Below are 15,169 nucleotides of genomic sequence, written 5' to 3' on the forward strand. Positions count from 1 at the left end.
AGGCCACTTTTATCTCAAACATAACTTACCTTATCTAAAAAAACCTTACTTTTATCACCTCTTATCGTTTCCTTCCTACTCCATTTCTATAGTGCATCTCACACACAATTAATTAATGAAATTGAAACAATTTTTTTGAAAAATTCCTTTTAATTTTAGGTCCTTACACTATATTGTCATTATAATTTAAAAAATAATACATAAAATACAACACCATAATGAAATTGAAACAATTTTTTTGAAAAATTCCTTTTAATTTTAGGTCCTTACATTATAATTTAAAAAATAATACATAAAATACAACACCATAACCTTACATCATGACTTTTAAATGTGTGAAAAAACTTCAAAATATAAAATCATAAACACAATCAATTAATTCAATTATAAAAATAAAATATTATTATTTATTTAATAAAGTTTATATATACAAATTTTCTTTATTAAAAAATAAGATATAAATACTTGTAAATACCATAAAATCCAAATTGTTTGTAGACGTGAGTAATTGCAAATGCCATAAAATAAAAGCTATTATTATTATTACTATTACCGGCTTTTTTTACTAGAAAAATTAATAAGCGAATATACATATAAACAACCAACTAGTTAACTTAATAACAATCTCAAAACTTTAAAAGATAAATAAAGCAAGGCATTGGAGAGAAATGGTGAGACCAAAGACACTTTGGATTTATGGATTTTGATTATCATGTTTCCATAGAGAGATTATTTTTTGTTGCCAAAGTGATTTAAAACTTGAACTTGTTAATTTAAATTTCCATATTCTTGAATGATTATTTATTTTTTTCCCTATTATTATTCAAAGGGTATATTAGAAAGGTGAAAGCTCCCATGTACACAATACAATCTAATATTTGAATATTGTATATTAAAATGGTGAAAACTCCAATGCACACAATACAATCCAATACAATTCACTTCCATATTTCACTAATATCCTACATGATTTACGTTAAAATAGTGATTAAACATAAATAATGATGCCCATTAAATTTTAAAATGGTGTATTGATTGGGTGGTGGTTAAATGTTTAATAGTCAAAAAAAAAATTGTAAATCAAAATTTTCTATTAAGTCATCAAAAGATTACATTGTGACAAGTATTTAGAAAAAATGCCCTCGTCCTCATTCCTATTGGACTTGTTGGCTAGGAGATACAAGAAAAAACAAAAGGATAACATTAGGAGAAAACTATAGAATTTCATACAAGCTCCCCATAAAAACTAGAAGAGTCCCAACATCGAAAAACCTCCAATCTCCATAGCTAGTTAGCAACATTACCTAGACCAGGGGTGTCCCTGTCGTTCCCATTCAGCTAAGGTTGATGAAAGGCCTCATGTATATGTGTCATTCACCACTTTAGCTGGTCCTATCGATCCTAAATTATCTTATGGCCACAACGTAGGGAGGCTAGTCTATCTAGCATGTCACACTAGTTGTGCTACAAATCATTCATGAATGCAATTAGTTCATTTTGGTCATAATGGCGAGCCTAAACTAGTTGTTCCATCCTTAGGTTAAGTTGTCTCAAATGTGCCTCAAGCAAATCAAAAGGAGGGGATGTTAATAAATCTAGGGACAACTAGATTAGGTGATTCTCTTACTTTGATAACTGCTTGCAATATATTTTTTCTTAATTTGATTAGATTCTTCTTTCACTTGATTATTATTAGTGTTATCTATCATCAAACAACTACCAAACAATGAAATAACAATGAGACAATAGGACACAAGATATAGGCTATCAGCTAGAGCTAAAACCTATCCTTTTGAAAGGAAAACCCATAATAATTATTATCTTCTTATAAAACTCCAAATGATGAATTCCAAGACCTATGACCCTTGACCAGGACCTCTCCAAGACCAATCCAAACCTATCCTTTGAATAAATTCTTCTAGTGAAGTCAACTCAAGTCAAGCCAGCTTCATAACTGCTATAAATCCTCCTTCGACCTCAATTTCATATTTGCAATTTGTGACTGCAACTTCCAGCCTTCTTGTAGAAAAGCTAGCTTCTCACGTGTGCGAAAAGATGGAGAAATTGTCCTTCTATTTCCTTCACTTGAGGAGCATTTTATTTCTTGATAATTAGGCTTTCCAAACAAGTCTTCTTGGCACCAAAATGTGTCTTCTTTATGGCTTTGAAATTCAGTCTTCCTACAGTAGAAATTAGCCCTAAATATCTCGCACATGTGAGGTGTATGGCCCAAAAACAATCCTTCAAAACTTCGCTTTTCTCCTCCTTGGATTGTCCTCTTCTTTTACTCTTCTAGGTCTCTCTTTTCTTCTTGATCTAACTTCTTTATGTGCTTGTATTGGATGATACTTCAAATGAAGTCGAGCTCTCTTATATATAGTCTCTCTGGAAGGTCGAATAGCCCCTTCATGAGGCCGACTTGTTGCTTCTTGTTTGACAAGGTCTTGGAGGGTCTTTGATTCTAATTTGAATCAAATAATTTTTTCTTTACAATATATAACATGCCCAAAAGGGGTCTTGCATACATGACAATGACTCATATGACTTGTTGACTCAAAGAAAAGCCCTAGAATCACTCAATGGGCGCTTGACCTATAAATCAAATAACCTTGAGCATGGAACGCATGCCTCAAGAATGACAATAATAATTTTATTTTTCTCTTTACATCAAATACATGATTATATATGTCATTATGAATATTAAACCTAGTTACATATTTCAACACTCCCTCTTACTAGGGAAGTATTCATAATTCATACATGGTACTTGGACATTCTCAAACTAAAGAATTATCATTAGAAGATTTATATTGGTAAGCCATCTCATAAGTTATCTTATCATCTTATACTAGTGCATCTTATTATACCAATTAACATTGTCACATAGCAAGGCCTTGACTAACAACTCTATCTCTCCACAAGATCATAGCACAATGTTGGTGAGACCAATGATTGATAGACACCATCATCATTGTCTCTCAAGGAACATACCCCACCCAGGTGTTCAAAGGGTATGTCCTTTTAGGACAATTCATGTCTTGGAATAACACATCCTCAAGGAATTTCCTCTTCGACTACTCTTGCCTATTGGATTCCCTACCACATCCTCAAAGAGTATTGGAATCAATCTTATATGCTTACCCAATCCTCCATTATTTCTTCATAAAATGAAGACAAGAATGATGTGTTTATATCTCCCTCTCAACTAGGGAGGAAATACTCATTCCTATAAAAGGAATATACATAAGCTCCCTCTTAACCAGGGACTTGTCCAAGCTCCCTCTTAACCAAGGACTTGTCCAAGCTCCCTCTTAACTAGTGACTTGTTTCTAACAACAACTCTCTGCTCTTTGGTGGAGATTATGGTATTATCAGCTACTTGTAGGGCTTCTCTTCCCAATGTCATGAACGCCATATTCTTCATCATGGAGCCTTCATCTTCCAAATCTTCTTGTAGGGAATCATCCATATTCTCCATTACTTTCATTCAAGAAATCATAGGGTTGAACCAATAGTCATGCCATCCTTTTTATTGGAAAGTGATCTTCTAGTCCACATTTGGCTTTTCCTTCCTACAACTACCTTTTCAAGGTCATGCTTCTTTCAGGATTTTCTATCCAATCTCATGAGTGCCATTTGTAGGTGACATCTACAACTCTCTTTTGGTAGCCGTATTTCAACCCAACCATATCTTTTTCCAAAAAATGAAAATTAAAGTTACCTTTTTAAGATGGCCTTTCATCATGACATCAACTTCTTGCAAAATTAACATCCTGCACATGTATGAATCCATCTCCAAGACAAATATTACCAAGGTTTTTCCTTTTCCAACATACATATCAAGGTCTTTATACCTTCTTCTTCCATGGAGATGGCATAGCTATTTCTTCTAATTATTGGATGTTGATCACATATCTTATCTTACAAGACTATAGTTGCACCTTTCACAAACTCTTCTTCTTTTCTTCACATATTTCTTCCCTAGGAATTTCTATACATAGTTCCTTCATCATTGTCAACCACCTCATATTCCATATGAGTTCATATTATGTTGATTTCATATTATCAATATGTGAACAAGTTCTAGGCATATTGTCTTCATGTCTTCATGCATCTTCCTGAAGTAATGAATCCTTCTTTTTTTATCATGCTCATGAGATAGAGCATTCAATCATTCTAACTACAACTACGTGATGACATGAATTTATCTATATATTTCCAAGTATAAACACACATATTCCTTCATGTGGTCATTTGAATTCCTTCGACGACTTCCTTTCCTTTGAAGGCTAAGGTACTCCAGTCAACTGACATGTTGCACATCTTCATTAGCATACCTTACCAGTGGATCCCACACAAGGTGGACCATAGACTATTAGCGAGACACTTTCCTCTTAAAAGTAGAGGTGAACCTTCTAATGATTATTCCAATGGAGGATTTTGATTATCCTCATCCTGCAAATGCTCCTTAATATTGATGATGCATGTTTGCCTTTCTATCTTCTATCATGCTAGATGACTTTCTTCCAACCATATATATTACCTTTATGGTTTTCCTTGTATGCTTCTAATGGAGATGCCATGAATTAATTTCTTTCTATCATGATGACTTCTACAACCATGTAGACCTCTACTTCAGCTATCATTTCAAGATTTTATGATGAGGTCATCTCTATTTTAGCTCTAATGCATCCTATCATTCTTGTGATGCTTCCTATCATGATAAATATCCTTTTACAAGATTGAAAAGAACTATGTGAAGGACATTATCTCAGTCATAGTAGATATATTTCACTTCCTCCGTCTTCTATTTCTTCTTTTCAGGTTCTTCCACTTCTTCGGTGACATGGCCTTCATTTATTTCCTTTCTCTTCTTCTTGTCCTTCTTGAGTTTAGGAAAATTTCTCTTGAAATTCCCATATTCCTTACGTCCATATCATTGGATCTTATACATATCGATCTTCTTCTTTTTATCAAGACCAAATTTCCCGAACTTTTTTTTCTCCTAGCCATAGCAACAAATGTGTCAACTTGTTCATTTGATCCCACATCGCTTTTTACCTTCAACCTAGTTTCTTCAATCTTACATAATGACTAAAGTTCACTAAATGGGATGGCTTCCTTCTTTCCACAGATACTTGATACAAAGTTACCTCATTCATCAGGTAGTGCATTGAGCACAACGGTGGTCATTTATTTATCGGACTTTATTTCCCCTAACTCTTGTAGTTGGAAGTCTTTCTCACACCACGGATCCGATTTTCGGCCCTGCGGCTCTGGCGATTTGAAACTCCCGCGCGCGCCTGCCTTCGCCCCCCAGGCCCTGCCTGGCTGGGCTCTGCTCCTCGCCTCCTCCTGTGTCTCGTTCCTCCCACGGGCACCTGCCTTCGGGGCTCCCCTCCTCCCCTCCGCTTTGCTTCCTCTTTGACCTAGCGGGCCTGCAATGGCAGGGCCCGCCCCTCCTCCCCCAGTCTCTGAGAACCAAGAAGAAATCTTCGCCTCTCTTTTCTCTGAACCTTCAGATGATAGACCTCGTCCCTCAGTAACAAAGTTTATAAAAAAACTGGATGAAATCCCTGAGGTCAATCTTCCTCCTGCCTTGCCAAGGAAATCTGCAATAGCACTGGCAGAAAGAGGCCTTGTAGGCCAGTTCACCGGGCTCTGGCCCTCCCCAAGATCAGTCCAAAAATGGGTCGAGCGCAACTGGAGTGCAATGATCCAAGGAAAGATCGCCATCAGATTCTGCGGACGTGGATACTACACATTCCTCTTTGAATCGAAAGAAGACAAGAACCTCATCTTCCGCAATGGACCTTATTTCATGGATACAAGAGGTCTTTATCTGAACAGATGGACCCCGGACTTCGACCCGGAAATGGATATCCCAAACGCGGTCCCAGTTTGGGTCCGACTCCCCCACCTGCCGCTTCACTGCTGGGGGGACGAATCAGTCAAAGCAATAGGAAATGCAGTCGGAAAATACATCGACAGATCTGAACCAAGGGAGAACATGCATGCATGCGCAAGGATCTGCGTGGAAGTAGACCTAGGGAAAGGACTGCCAGAAGCTATAAAGATAAAGGTGGACCAATGGATGCACATACAGCAGCTGGACTACGAGCAGCTCCCCTTCAAATGCAAGGTATGTCACGAGTATGGCCATTTTGCAAATAGATGCACTAAGTTAAAAGCTAATGAAGTAGAGAATATCGAGGAAAATGCAGAGGGCTCATGGGAACATGTCAAAAGGAAAAAGCCTTCTCCCACACAGGGAAACACTCACAAACCCCCCCCCGGAATCTAGCCTTCCCCCCCCGCCCCCCCCCCCATCAAACTCAGCTTTCCCCTCTTCCTCCAACCCTTTCGAATCTTTGTCTGCCGAAGAACCTTCTTCTCCCCCTCCCTCCCCTCGGGCAGCTTCTCCCCGCTCGAACCCTCCCCCTTCCCCCCCTCCCACCATCGAAAGAATTCTCACCAGAAACAAAGCAAAAGAAGCCAATCAGCCCACCGACCCCCCGAGGAAAGTGGGCCGAAAGACAAACAAGGAACTCAGAGATGAAACAGCTGCAAAGGAGATGGCAACGGGAACACAGCAACCTATGGACTCATACTTAGGCAAGCTAAAAGGGAGTGGAGAAAAGGTAAAGGAGAAGTCTGGATCCCACCCAACAAATGGTAAATAATGATCTTGGTCTCTTGGAATTGCAGGGGGATGGGCTCTTCCTTAAAGCTGAAAGCAATAAAGGATTTGTTAAATCAGGAACACCCAGACCTTCTCCTTATCCAGGAGACCAAAATCACTGAACAGGACTTTCAACATCAAATACAGCACTTCAAAAATTTCACAGGTCTATCTATAGGCTCAGATGGAGCATCAGGAGGGATAGGAACAATATGGAACAAGAATAACTGGGAAATTATCAACTCACATCTCTGCACTTGGTGGATAAGAACAGATATGAAAAACAAAGGCACCCAGGAAGTTTTCCACATCTACAACATATATGCCCCAAATCATTACAGGGATAAAGTCAGCTGCTGGAATACCATAGATGCAGATCTCCTTTCTATCCAAAACAGTAGAATAATCATCGGGGGCGACATGAATGTCATAAGAAATGTGCAAGAAAAATTTGGGGGAAATTTTCATGCAGACACCTCTCGGGATAAGCTAGAATCCATCATTCAGTCATACAATCTGCTCGACACTCCTTTGTCAAACGGCAAATATACATGGAACAATAAAAGATCAGGCTCTCATAATATTAAGGAGAGACTGGACAGGTTTTTAATTCAGGAAGGAATAGCAGAGAACTATCAGTCCATTAAGAGTTACTTAATCCACGCCTCAGCATCGGACCATAAGCCAGTGATCCTCAACTTGGTCAAAGACCGCAATCTGGGGCCACTCCCCTTCAAATACAACAAAATTTGGGACCTTCAAGAAGATTTTCGTGCCCTCATACAAAATCAGTGGGAAAAGGAAGTAATCGGATCGCCTCATTTTGTCTGGGAAACAAAACTAAAACACCTCCGTGTTGTCATTAAGCAATGGGCAAAGGAAGTGGCGATCGCTGAAAGGAAAAAAAAAACAGACTTGATCACAAAGATGGAGCGGTGGCATAAAGACAAAGAGTCCATCCAATATTCAGAAGAAGATTTAGAGCTGGAAAAAAATCTTTACAGAGAACTCTATCGACAAAATCGAGTAGAGGAGGAGGAACAAAGATTGAAATCTCGTTGCCTATGGCTGAAAGCCGGCGACAAGAATACCTCATTTTTCCACAATAACATTAAACTCAGGAGAGCTGGCAATCAAATCGACAAAATTGAGGTCGATGGGAAAGAGGTGAAGGACCAAGAAGAAATCAAAGATGCAGCCTACAATCACTTCAAGGCCCTCCTCTCTTCAGCACCTCAGCAAATGGATAGCGCAGACTTTCTCAGTAAAATAGAGTGTAAATTATCAGAGGAACATAACCAAGAGCTGGACCAAGACATCACTGAAGAGGAAATTCGAGCAGCTACATTCAGCATGCAGCAAGATAAGGCTCCGGGTCTGGACGGATACACGGTTGCCTTCTACAGACAACACTGGGAAACAATCAAAAAAGATTTTGTCCGGATGATAAAGAATGTCTTCAGAAATCATAAGCTGGGAGAGAACACCAAATCTTCACACATTGCCCTGATCCCCAAGGAAGCAAACCCCCTCTCGTTTGACAGGTTTCGCCCCATTTCTTTATGCAATGTCTCTTATAAGATTATAACAAAAATCCTTGCAAATAGACTCAAAAAAGTCCTTCCTCTTTTAATATCTGAAAATCAAGGGGGTTTCGTTCCAAGCAGGCAAATAACAGATAATGTCATCCTAATACAAGAAGCCATCCACAGCAGTAACAACAGAGGGGAACGAGGAATGATAATCAAACTGGACATGGCCAATGCCTTCGACCGTGTGGACCACTCCTTCCTAACAGCAGCTCTAAAAAAATTTGGGATCTCAAGCAACTTCATTAGCATAATCAATGGGTGCATCTCCAACCCTTGGACTGCACCTTTGATTAATGGCCGACCCAGCAAATATTTCAGAAGTTCTAGAGGGCTGAGACAAGGCTGCCCCCTTTCCCCATTTCTCTACATTATCATGGCTGAGACTCTGAGTACCCATCTTGATCACCTTCGCAGCAACAAAGAGATCCCGGGAATCTGTATAGAAAGAGGGATAAAAGAGATAAATCATTCGCTTTTCGCGGATGACACTCTTTTAATTGGTGGAGCCTCCAGCTTAATGGCAAGGAGATTTAAAAGAGTTTTGGATGCTTTTCTCTCAGCTTCTGGGGGTAAACTGAACAATAGAAAATGCAGGATATACACATGGAATGTCCCTCCCCAAATTCAACAAAGAATATCTCTGATTTTGGACATTCCGGCACAAAGGAATTGGAGCTCTTTCCCCTACTTAGGACTGCCTCTGGCTAAGGATTCTGTTAAGTCTGAAGTCTGGACAAAACATATAGAAAAGATGAGAGGCCTCCTTCAGGGCTGGGGAGCTTCTTGGCTCAACTTAGCCGGTAGAACAATTCTTATTAAGGCTGTCCTCTCAGCTCTTCCAATCTACCAGTACGCAGTCATTATGGCTCCGGTCAGCATTCATAAACACATGGAACTCATCATGAGAAGTTTCCTCTGGCAGGGAGGAAAGCAGGAGACCAAGAAATTCAGTCTAGTAAAGTGGGATCAGGTAACCCTCCCTTATGAAAAAGGGGGCCTCTCCATTAAACTCCCAAATCTCTCAAACCAAGCTCTGGGGCTCAAACTGATCTGGAAAATTCTCTCAAACAAAGGATCGTGGTGGGTAGAGGCCATAAAACGGAAATATCTCAGAGGTCCGAATTCTAACATCCTCACTGAAGCAATTGTAGACAGGCCTTGCACACCAATGTGGAGACTGATCAAAAAAGTCCTGCCTCACTTCAAAGAAAATGTATCCAAACTCCCAGGAAATGGAAAGGACACCAAGATTTGGTTGGACCGCATCATGGGTTCAAAACCGAGAAACCTTCTACAAGGCCTTCGACCCCTGCAGGATTGGATGGAAGCACGAAAGCTAACATCCCTGTTCGACATCTCTTTATGGAACCACAATAGATGGCTAGACTGGAAGGATATTCAAACACCCCCCGTCCTCAAGGATCAATGGATCAACCTCAAGCTTTCTCTCTCTGGTTCTGCTCCAACAAATATGAGGACTGAAGATAGATATATCTGGGACCCCTGTGGAGGGAATTTCACAGTGAAAGAAGGATACAAAACTCTGCAAAACTTATCTCCCTCAGCAAAGTGGAATCTGCACACAGTGGCTTGGAAGTCAGAGTGCCTCCCCAAAGTGAAATATTTCAATTGGACACTCCTCAAGGGGAAAATCCTTACAGCTGAGAACTTAAGGAAAAGAGGAATTCAGGGCCCTTCAATTTGCTGCTTCTGTCGAGCAGAGGAGGAGTCCATCCAGCACACCTTCTTAATCTGCCCCTTAGCACATCGCTGCTGGAAACAGTTGATAAGTCCCATGGAATCTCGAGAAAGCCTTGATCAGATTCCCAACCTTCAGAAAAACTGGAGGAACAGCTACCCCTACACCAGGAAAGGTAAGCACAATCTCATCCGAGTGTGGAAATGCATCCCTGCCACCCTTTGCTGGCACCTCTGGCTAGCAAGAAACAACTATGTTTTTAACAACAAAGAGCCAAACATGGCTAGTATTCTGGCAAAGACAATAGCCAGCATCTCTGAATCCATCAGTGCAAATTACATAGCTCCTCCAGACCAAACGAGCTGGCTCCAAGAAGAGAGAGACTGGTATAGCAAATTTAGTCTCAATCACAATCAAAATCAGCCTTCTCAGGCATCAATTAACAAAGCAAGGCCAAATTGGAAACTCAGAGGATCCAAGGAAGAGGTCCAACAGTGGATTTTAAATCAGAAGCGCCCAGTTCTTCTCTTCGATGGTGCTTCGAAGAACAACCCGGGAAAAGCCGGAGCAGGGGGCATCATCAAAGATCAAAACGGGAAAAGCATTCTCAGTTATGAATGGGGCCTGGGGAACGCTTCCAACAATGCAGCTGAAGCATACAGCCTTTTCCTAGGGACCTCTCTTCTGCTTAGATTGGGAATCAGGAATGCACTAATTTTGGGGGACTCGGCTATTATCATTGCCGCTATGGTCTCAGGCAGAGATTTTATTAAGGAAGGCCTCAACAACATCAAGATCAGGATTCACGACAACCTCAGACACCTGGGAGACCCAACCTTCCTTCACATTCTAAGAGAAAACAACGCAGATGCAGATCACCTAGCTGCTGACAGCAAGGACAAGTGCGTGAGAGCGAAAAGATTTATGACAAGGCAATCCCTTAGCAGATTCAGCCGCCATTCAGACCATCTGTTCAGCGCCCTCAGAACTCGTCCTCTCCTCAGTCAATCTGGTAGTCAATCTCTCCTCGATCTCCACCACGCACTCTCTTCCATGCTTTCCTCATTCTGCACCTTCGTTATCAGCGCAAAGCATCTCTATTTCACGCGTGCCTCTCTCCATCCGAATGCTGGTAAACGTCCCCTCCTCCCCCTCACCGACTGCAGCAGGGATTTGGTTCAGGATACGCATTCAGATTTCCCCAATAAAAATAATCTGACCTCTCATCATGACAGGCCTCCCTCTCCTCTTTATATCCATCTTCCCTCTCCAGACCGTCCCAGCATTTCTCTGTGCAATCTGAATCAGTTGTGGATCGAAGTGGGTTTCGATAGGAATAGAATCGCCCTCAGCAGCAGAAGCCAACTGAGCGCTTGTCTCACCAAGCGCTTGTTGCTTCATTACCGGGATCAGTCATTCAACATCAAGCGAGGCCGACAGCAAAGCATCCGTGCAGAGATAGCTTCTTCTTCAGCTCTCAGGTATAAACCGCATCACTCATCGTATCTCTGTTATCTAACTCCTCCTTTTTTAGAAATGGCAGAGCCATCTGAGAACAGAAAGCAGAAAGAAGCCCAGAAGGGCCAAGAAAAGAAGGAGACCCCGCTGGACCGCGTTCTGGGAAATGATACCTGCACCCTCTGCAAAGAACACTGCTTTATGATTGCTCGGTTCGTTAAACACCACAAGGAGCTCGAAGATGACTTTCATGCAGACAGCAGGTCCAAGAGGAAGAAACTCGAGAAACAGAAGGCAGAAATAGAGAAACTCAAGGAAAGATGCCAACACCTGGAGGAGGCCATTACCTACATAAAGTCCATCGCGCAAAGCATGCAAGCAGAAGCATCTACCAAGGCCAGCAAAAAGGAGCCCCAGGTGGAAGACTCGGTTAATCAGTTCTGGTAAACAGTCATATGTCAAGCAAATTTTGTCTTCTGGCTGGCCTCTTCGTTCGGCAATACAGTCGTTTCCTATTTCAACTCATTTTCACTAAGCTTAACTCTCAGAAGTCAAGGACTGCGAGCCTATTTTGGACTTCTTCCCTCTCTCTCTTTTCATCTTATGTAACAGCTCCTGCTTACAGCAGTTTTTTATAATACAAGAGTAGACGATCATGTTAAAAAAAAAAACTCTTGTAGTTGGTATTATTTGTGAAACCCTCTTAAGATATGATGTTATGCCTTCTTCCTTTTATAACTTCATCTTGTATAGCTTGATTCTAAAATATATAACTTCACTTACAGTGCTCATGGAGAACAATTCTACCAATTTATCATAGATTTCCTTTGTTTCTCCAACTTTACGACATAAGGGATGAGGGAATCCTTGATCAATTTTATAAGATTTCTTTGAGTCCTTATTTCCTCTTTCATATACTTCATTAGTTCCTGAGCTTGTTCATGAGATGGTTTGGAGACATTACCCTTGACATATTCAATGACTTCATTTTCTATGAGGATCAAATATAGGGCCTCTTCTTGCATGCAAGGAAGTTTGATGACCCAACCAATTTGTTTCTCTCCTTGCAGAATGAAGTCATGTTGATAGTAGATTCAAACAGATGTAAAGATACTTAGTTGTCAAGTGAATATGCTCATTGATGATGATATATTCAACTTGATGTTTTCTTGATGATGTTGATAATAGAAGATTCCTTCTTGATGAAGATGTCTTCCTTCAAGTATGTTTTGAAAAGTGATCCTTTCTTCAATGAGAGGGAGATCACCTTGATTTATTTGATGATGATGGAAATGCTTCTTCTTGCTTCCTTTGGAGGTAGAAAATGTGTAGTTCTTATTTATTTTAGTGGAGGTAGGTCTTCTTATCTTTGTGATGATGTGATGATGTGATCCTTGGGATGAATACTTCTAATTAGTGCTTCTTATTCCTCCTCAATGATTTCCTTGTGCTCGGTCCTTATGTATCCTTATTCAATGATGATCTTCAAGTTGCCTCTTTTAGTCCTGTCACCTTAGCTCTGAAACCATGCTGAGTAATCTATGGGAAACTAGATTAGGTGACTTCTCTGACTTTGATAACTCCTTGTGATGTATTGTTGCTTCAATTGATTAGCTTCTTATTTCACTTGATTATTATTAGTGTTCTCTATCATCAAACAACTACCAAACAATGAAAGAACAATGAGACAAGAGGACACAAGATATAGGATATCATCCAGGGCCAAAATATCTCCTTTTGATAGGAAAACCCACAAGAACTCTTCTCTTCTTATAGAACTTCAAATGAAAAATTCCAAGACCTATGACCCTTAACCAAGACCCCTCCAAGACCAAGTCAAACCTTTCCTTTGAGGAACATCTTCTAGAAAACTCAACTCAAGTCAAACTATCTTCATAACTACTACAATTCCACCTTCAATTTCAACTTCGAACCTACAATTTTTTACAGCAACTTTTGGCCTTCCTACAGAAAACCTAGCTTCACACGTGTGGGAAAAGATGGAGAAATTAGACTTCTCTTTTCTTCGCTTGAGGAGTACTTTCTTTATTGATAATTCGACTTTCAAAATAAGTCTTCTTGGCACCAAAATGTGTCTTCTTGATGGCTCTGCAATTTGATCTTCTTGTAACTGAAAGTATCCCTAAATATCTCACACATGTAAGGTGTATGGCCCAAAAACAATCCTTCAAAACTTCATTTTTCTCCTCCTCGGATTCTCCTCTTCTTTTCTTCTTCTAGGTATTTATTTTCTTCTTGATCAAAATTATTTATGTTATTTTTTGGATGATACTTCAAATGAAGTCGATCTCTCTTATATATAGTCTCTCTGGTAGGCCGAATAGCCCCTTCATGAGGTTGACTTGTCACCTTGTAGGTATACTTGTTGCTTCTTGTTTAACAAGGTCTTGGAGGGTCTTTGACTCTAATTTGATTCAAATAATTTTTTATTTACAATATGTAACATGCCCAAAAGGGGTCTTCCGTACATGACAATGACACTTATGACTTGTTGACTCAAATATAAGCCCTATAAGCACTCAAATAACCTTGAGCATGAAACCCATGCCTCAAGAATGACAATAATAATTTTATTTTTATCTTTACATCAAATACATAAAAACATGATTACATATGTCACTATAAATACCAAATCTAGTTACATATTTCAACAAGGGAGAGATCAACTTGATTAGGCGAATGAGTCTATTGCTAGTCAATTTCCTCCCCCACATCCCTCTGGTCCACAGGGTTCCATGCTCCTTCTCCCCGCAAACCATCTCCTCTATGAGCATGCCCCCTCTGTCGCAGCATAACACCCCCAACTACCACTACACTCTAATCTCACAGGGATTCTCACTTCGTCTACTCCTGACTAAGAATCGCTTGAAGTGGGCACCCTGACAACCAACACTGATGAGATCTCGCTTGACCCCTACTCCACCTCAGTCTCAACCACAACTCCCTCATGAGCACCAGAAATTTTAGGAGCTAACGGGACCCATTCATCCATAGTCCCCACCCACAACTACTTACATGGCCCCCACACCAAGACCCATGTGGTTGCCATGCCTCAGGTGGCCACCCCAATTCTATAGAACGAAAGCCACGGGAAACGGCACACTCCCAGCTTATAGAAGAGCCTAAACAAGGGTGAAATATCCATAGGACAAACCAAACACCAATGCAGTACGTAAAAACCCTCCCACTACCAACGACGAGCACCAAACACACAAAATAAACTACGGTTGGACCAAAGCCTAGCAGTCTAAACCAATCATGAAGATAATTGAAAGGCAGACTAGGAAAAATTACCAGCTAGGAATTGAAGTGGAGACACCCAGGCGTTAGGCAAGAGGCTAACCCTTTCGCAATAGTTGCTTCACACTCAAGCCTTTTTTATCTTCTCCTTTCTACCAAAACACAGCTCAGCCCAAGGTCTTAAACGAGGCTCGGTGATACCAAAAGCTCAATTGTTTCAGTAAAGTTCTTCCACATAGCTCACGAAATAACCATCTTAAGGCTAGGAGAAAGGAAAGGCTTGGATAGTGAACCACCCTTCGCACCCAGAACAATTGTTTCCCCAACACACTTAGCCCTCATCACCCAGTGTTTGCAAGTGATTTATGCACCCAGAGCGAGTGAATTATACTCCAAAACATTTCTAGAATCTTTGTCTATTGGACGCCAAACAAATCTTCCCCAACATTCCTTCCTGGAAATAATGCTACATGGTAT

At 40.4% G+C, this 15,169-nt stretch overlaps 1 protein-coding gene across 1 annotated transcript; it reads left to right on the top strand.

The window, feature by feature from the left end:
* The first annotated feature begins 6,712 nt into the window (after window positions 1–6,712).
* LOC149251896 (uncharacterized) lies at window positions 6,713–11,878 on the top strand. The gene has a single exon (XM_089454020.1). The coding sequence runs from the start codon at window positions 6,713–6,715 to the stop codon at window positions 11,876–11,878; it is 5,166 nt and encodes a 1,721-aa protein (XP_089310146.1).
* The last annotated feature ends 3,291 nt before the right edge of the window (window positions 11,879–15,169 follow it).

Source organism: Pinus tabuliformis, chromosome 7 (genome assembly GCF_031772625.1).
Source record: "Pinus tabuliformis cultivar Carrire ecotype Pingquan chromosome 7, CPIR1, whole genome shotgun sequence".
NCBI classification, from domain to species: Eukaryota; Viridiplantae; Streptophyta; class Pinopsida; order Pinales; family Pinaceae; genus Pinus; species Pinus tabuliformis.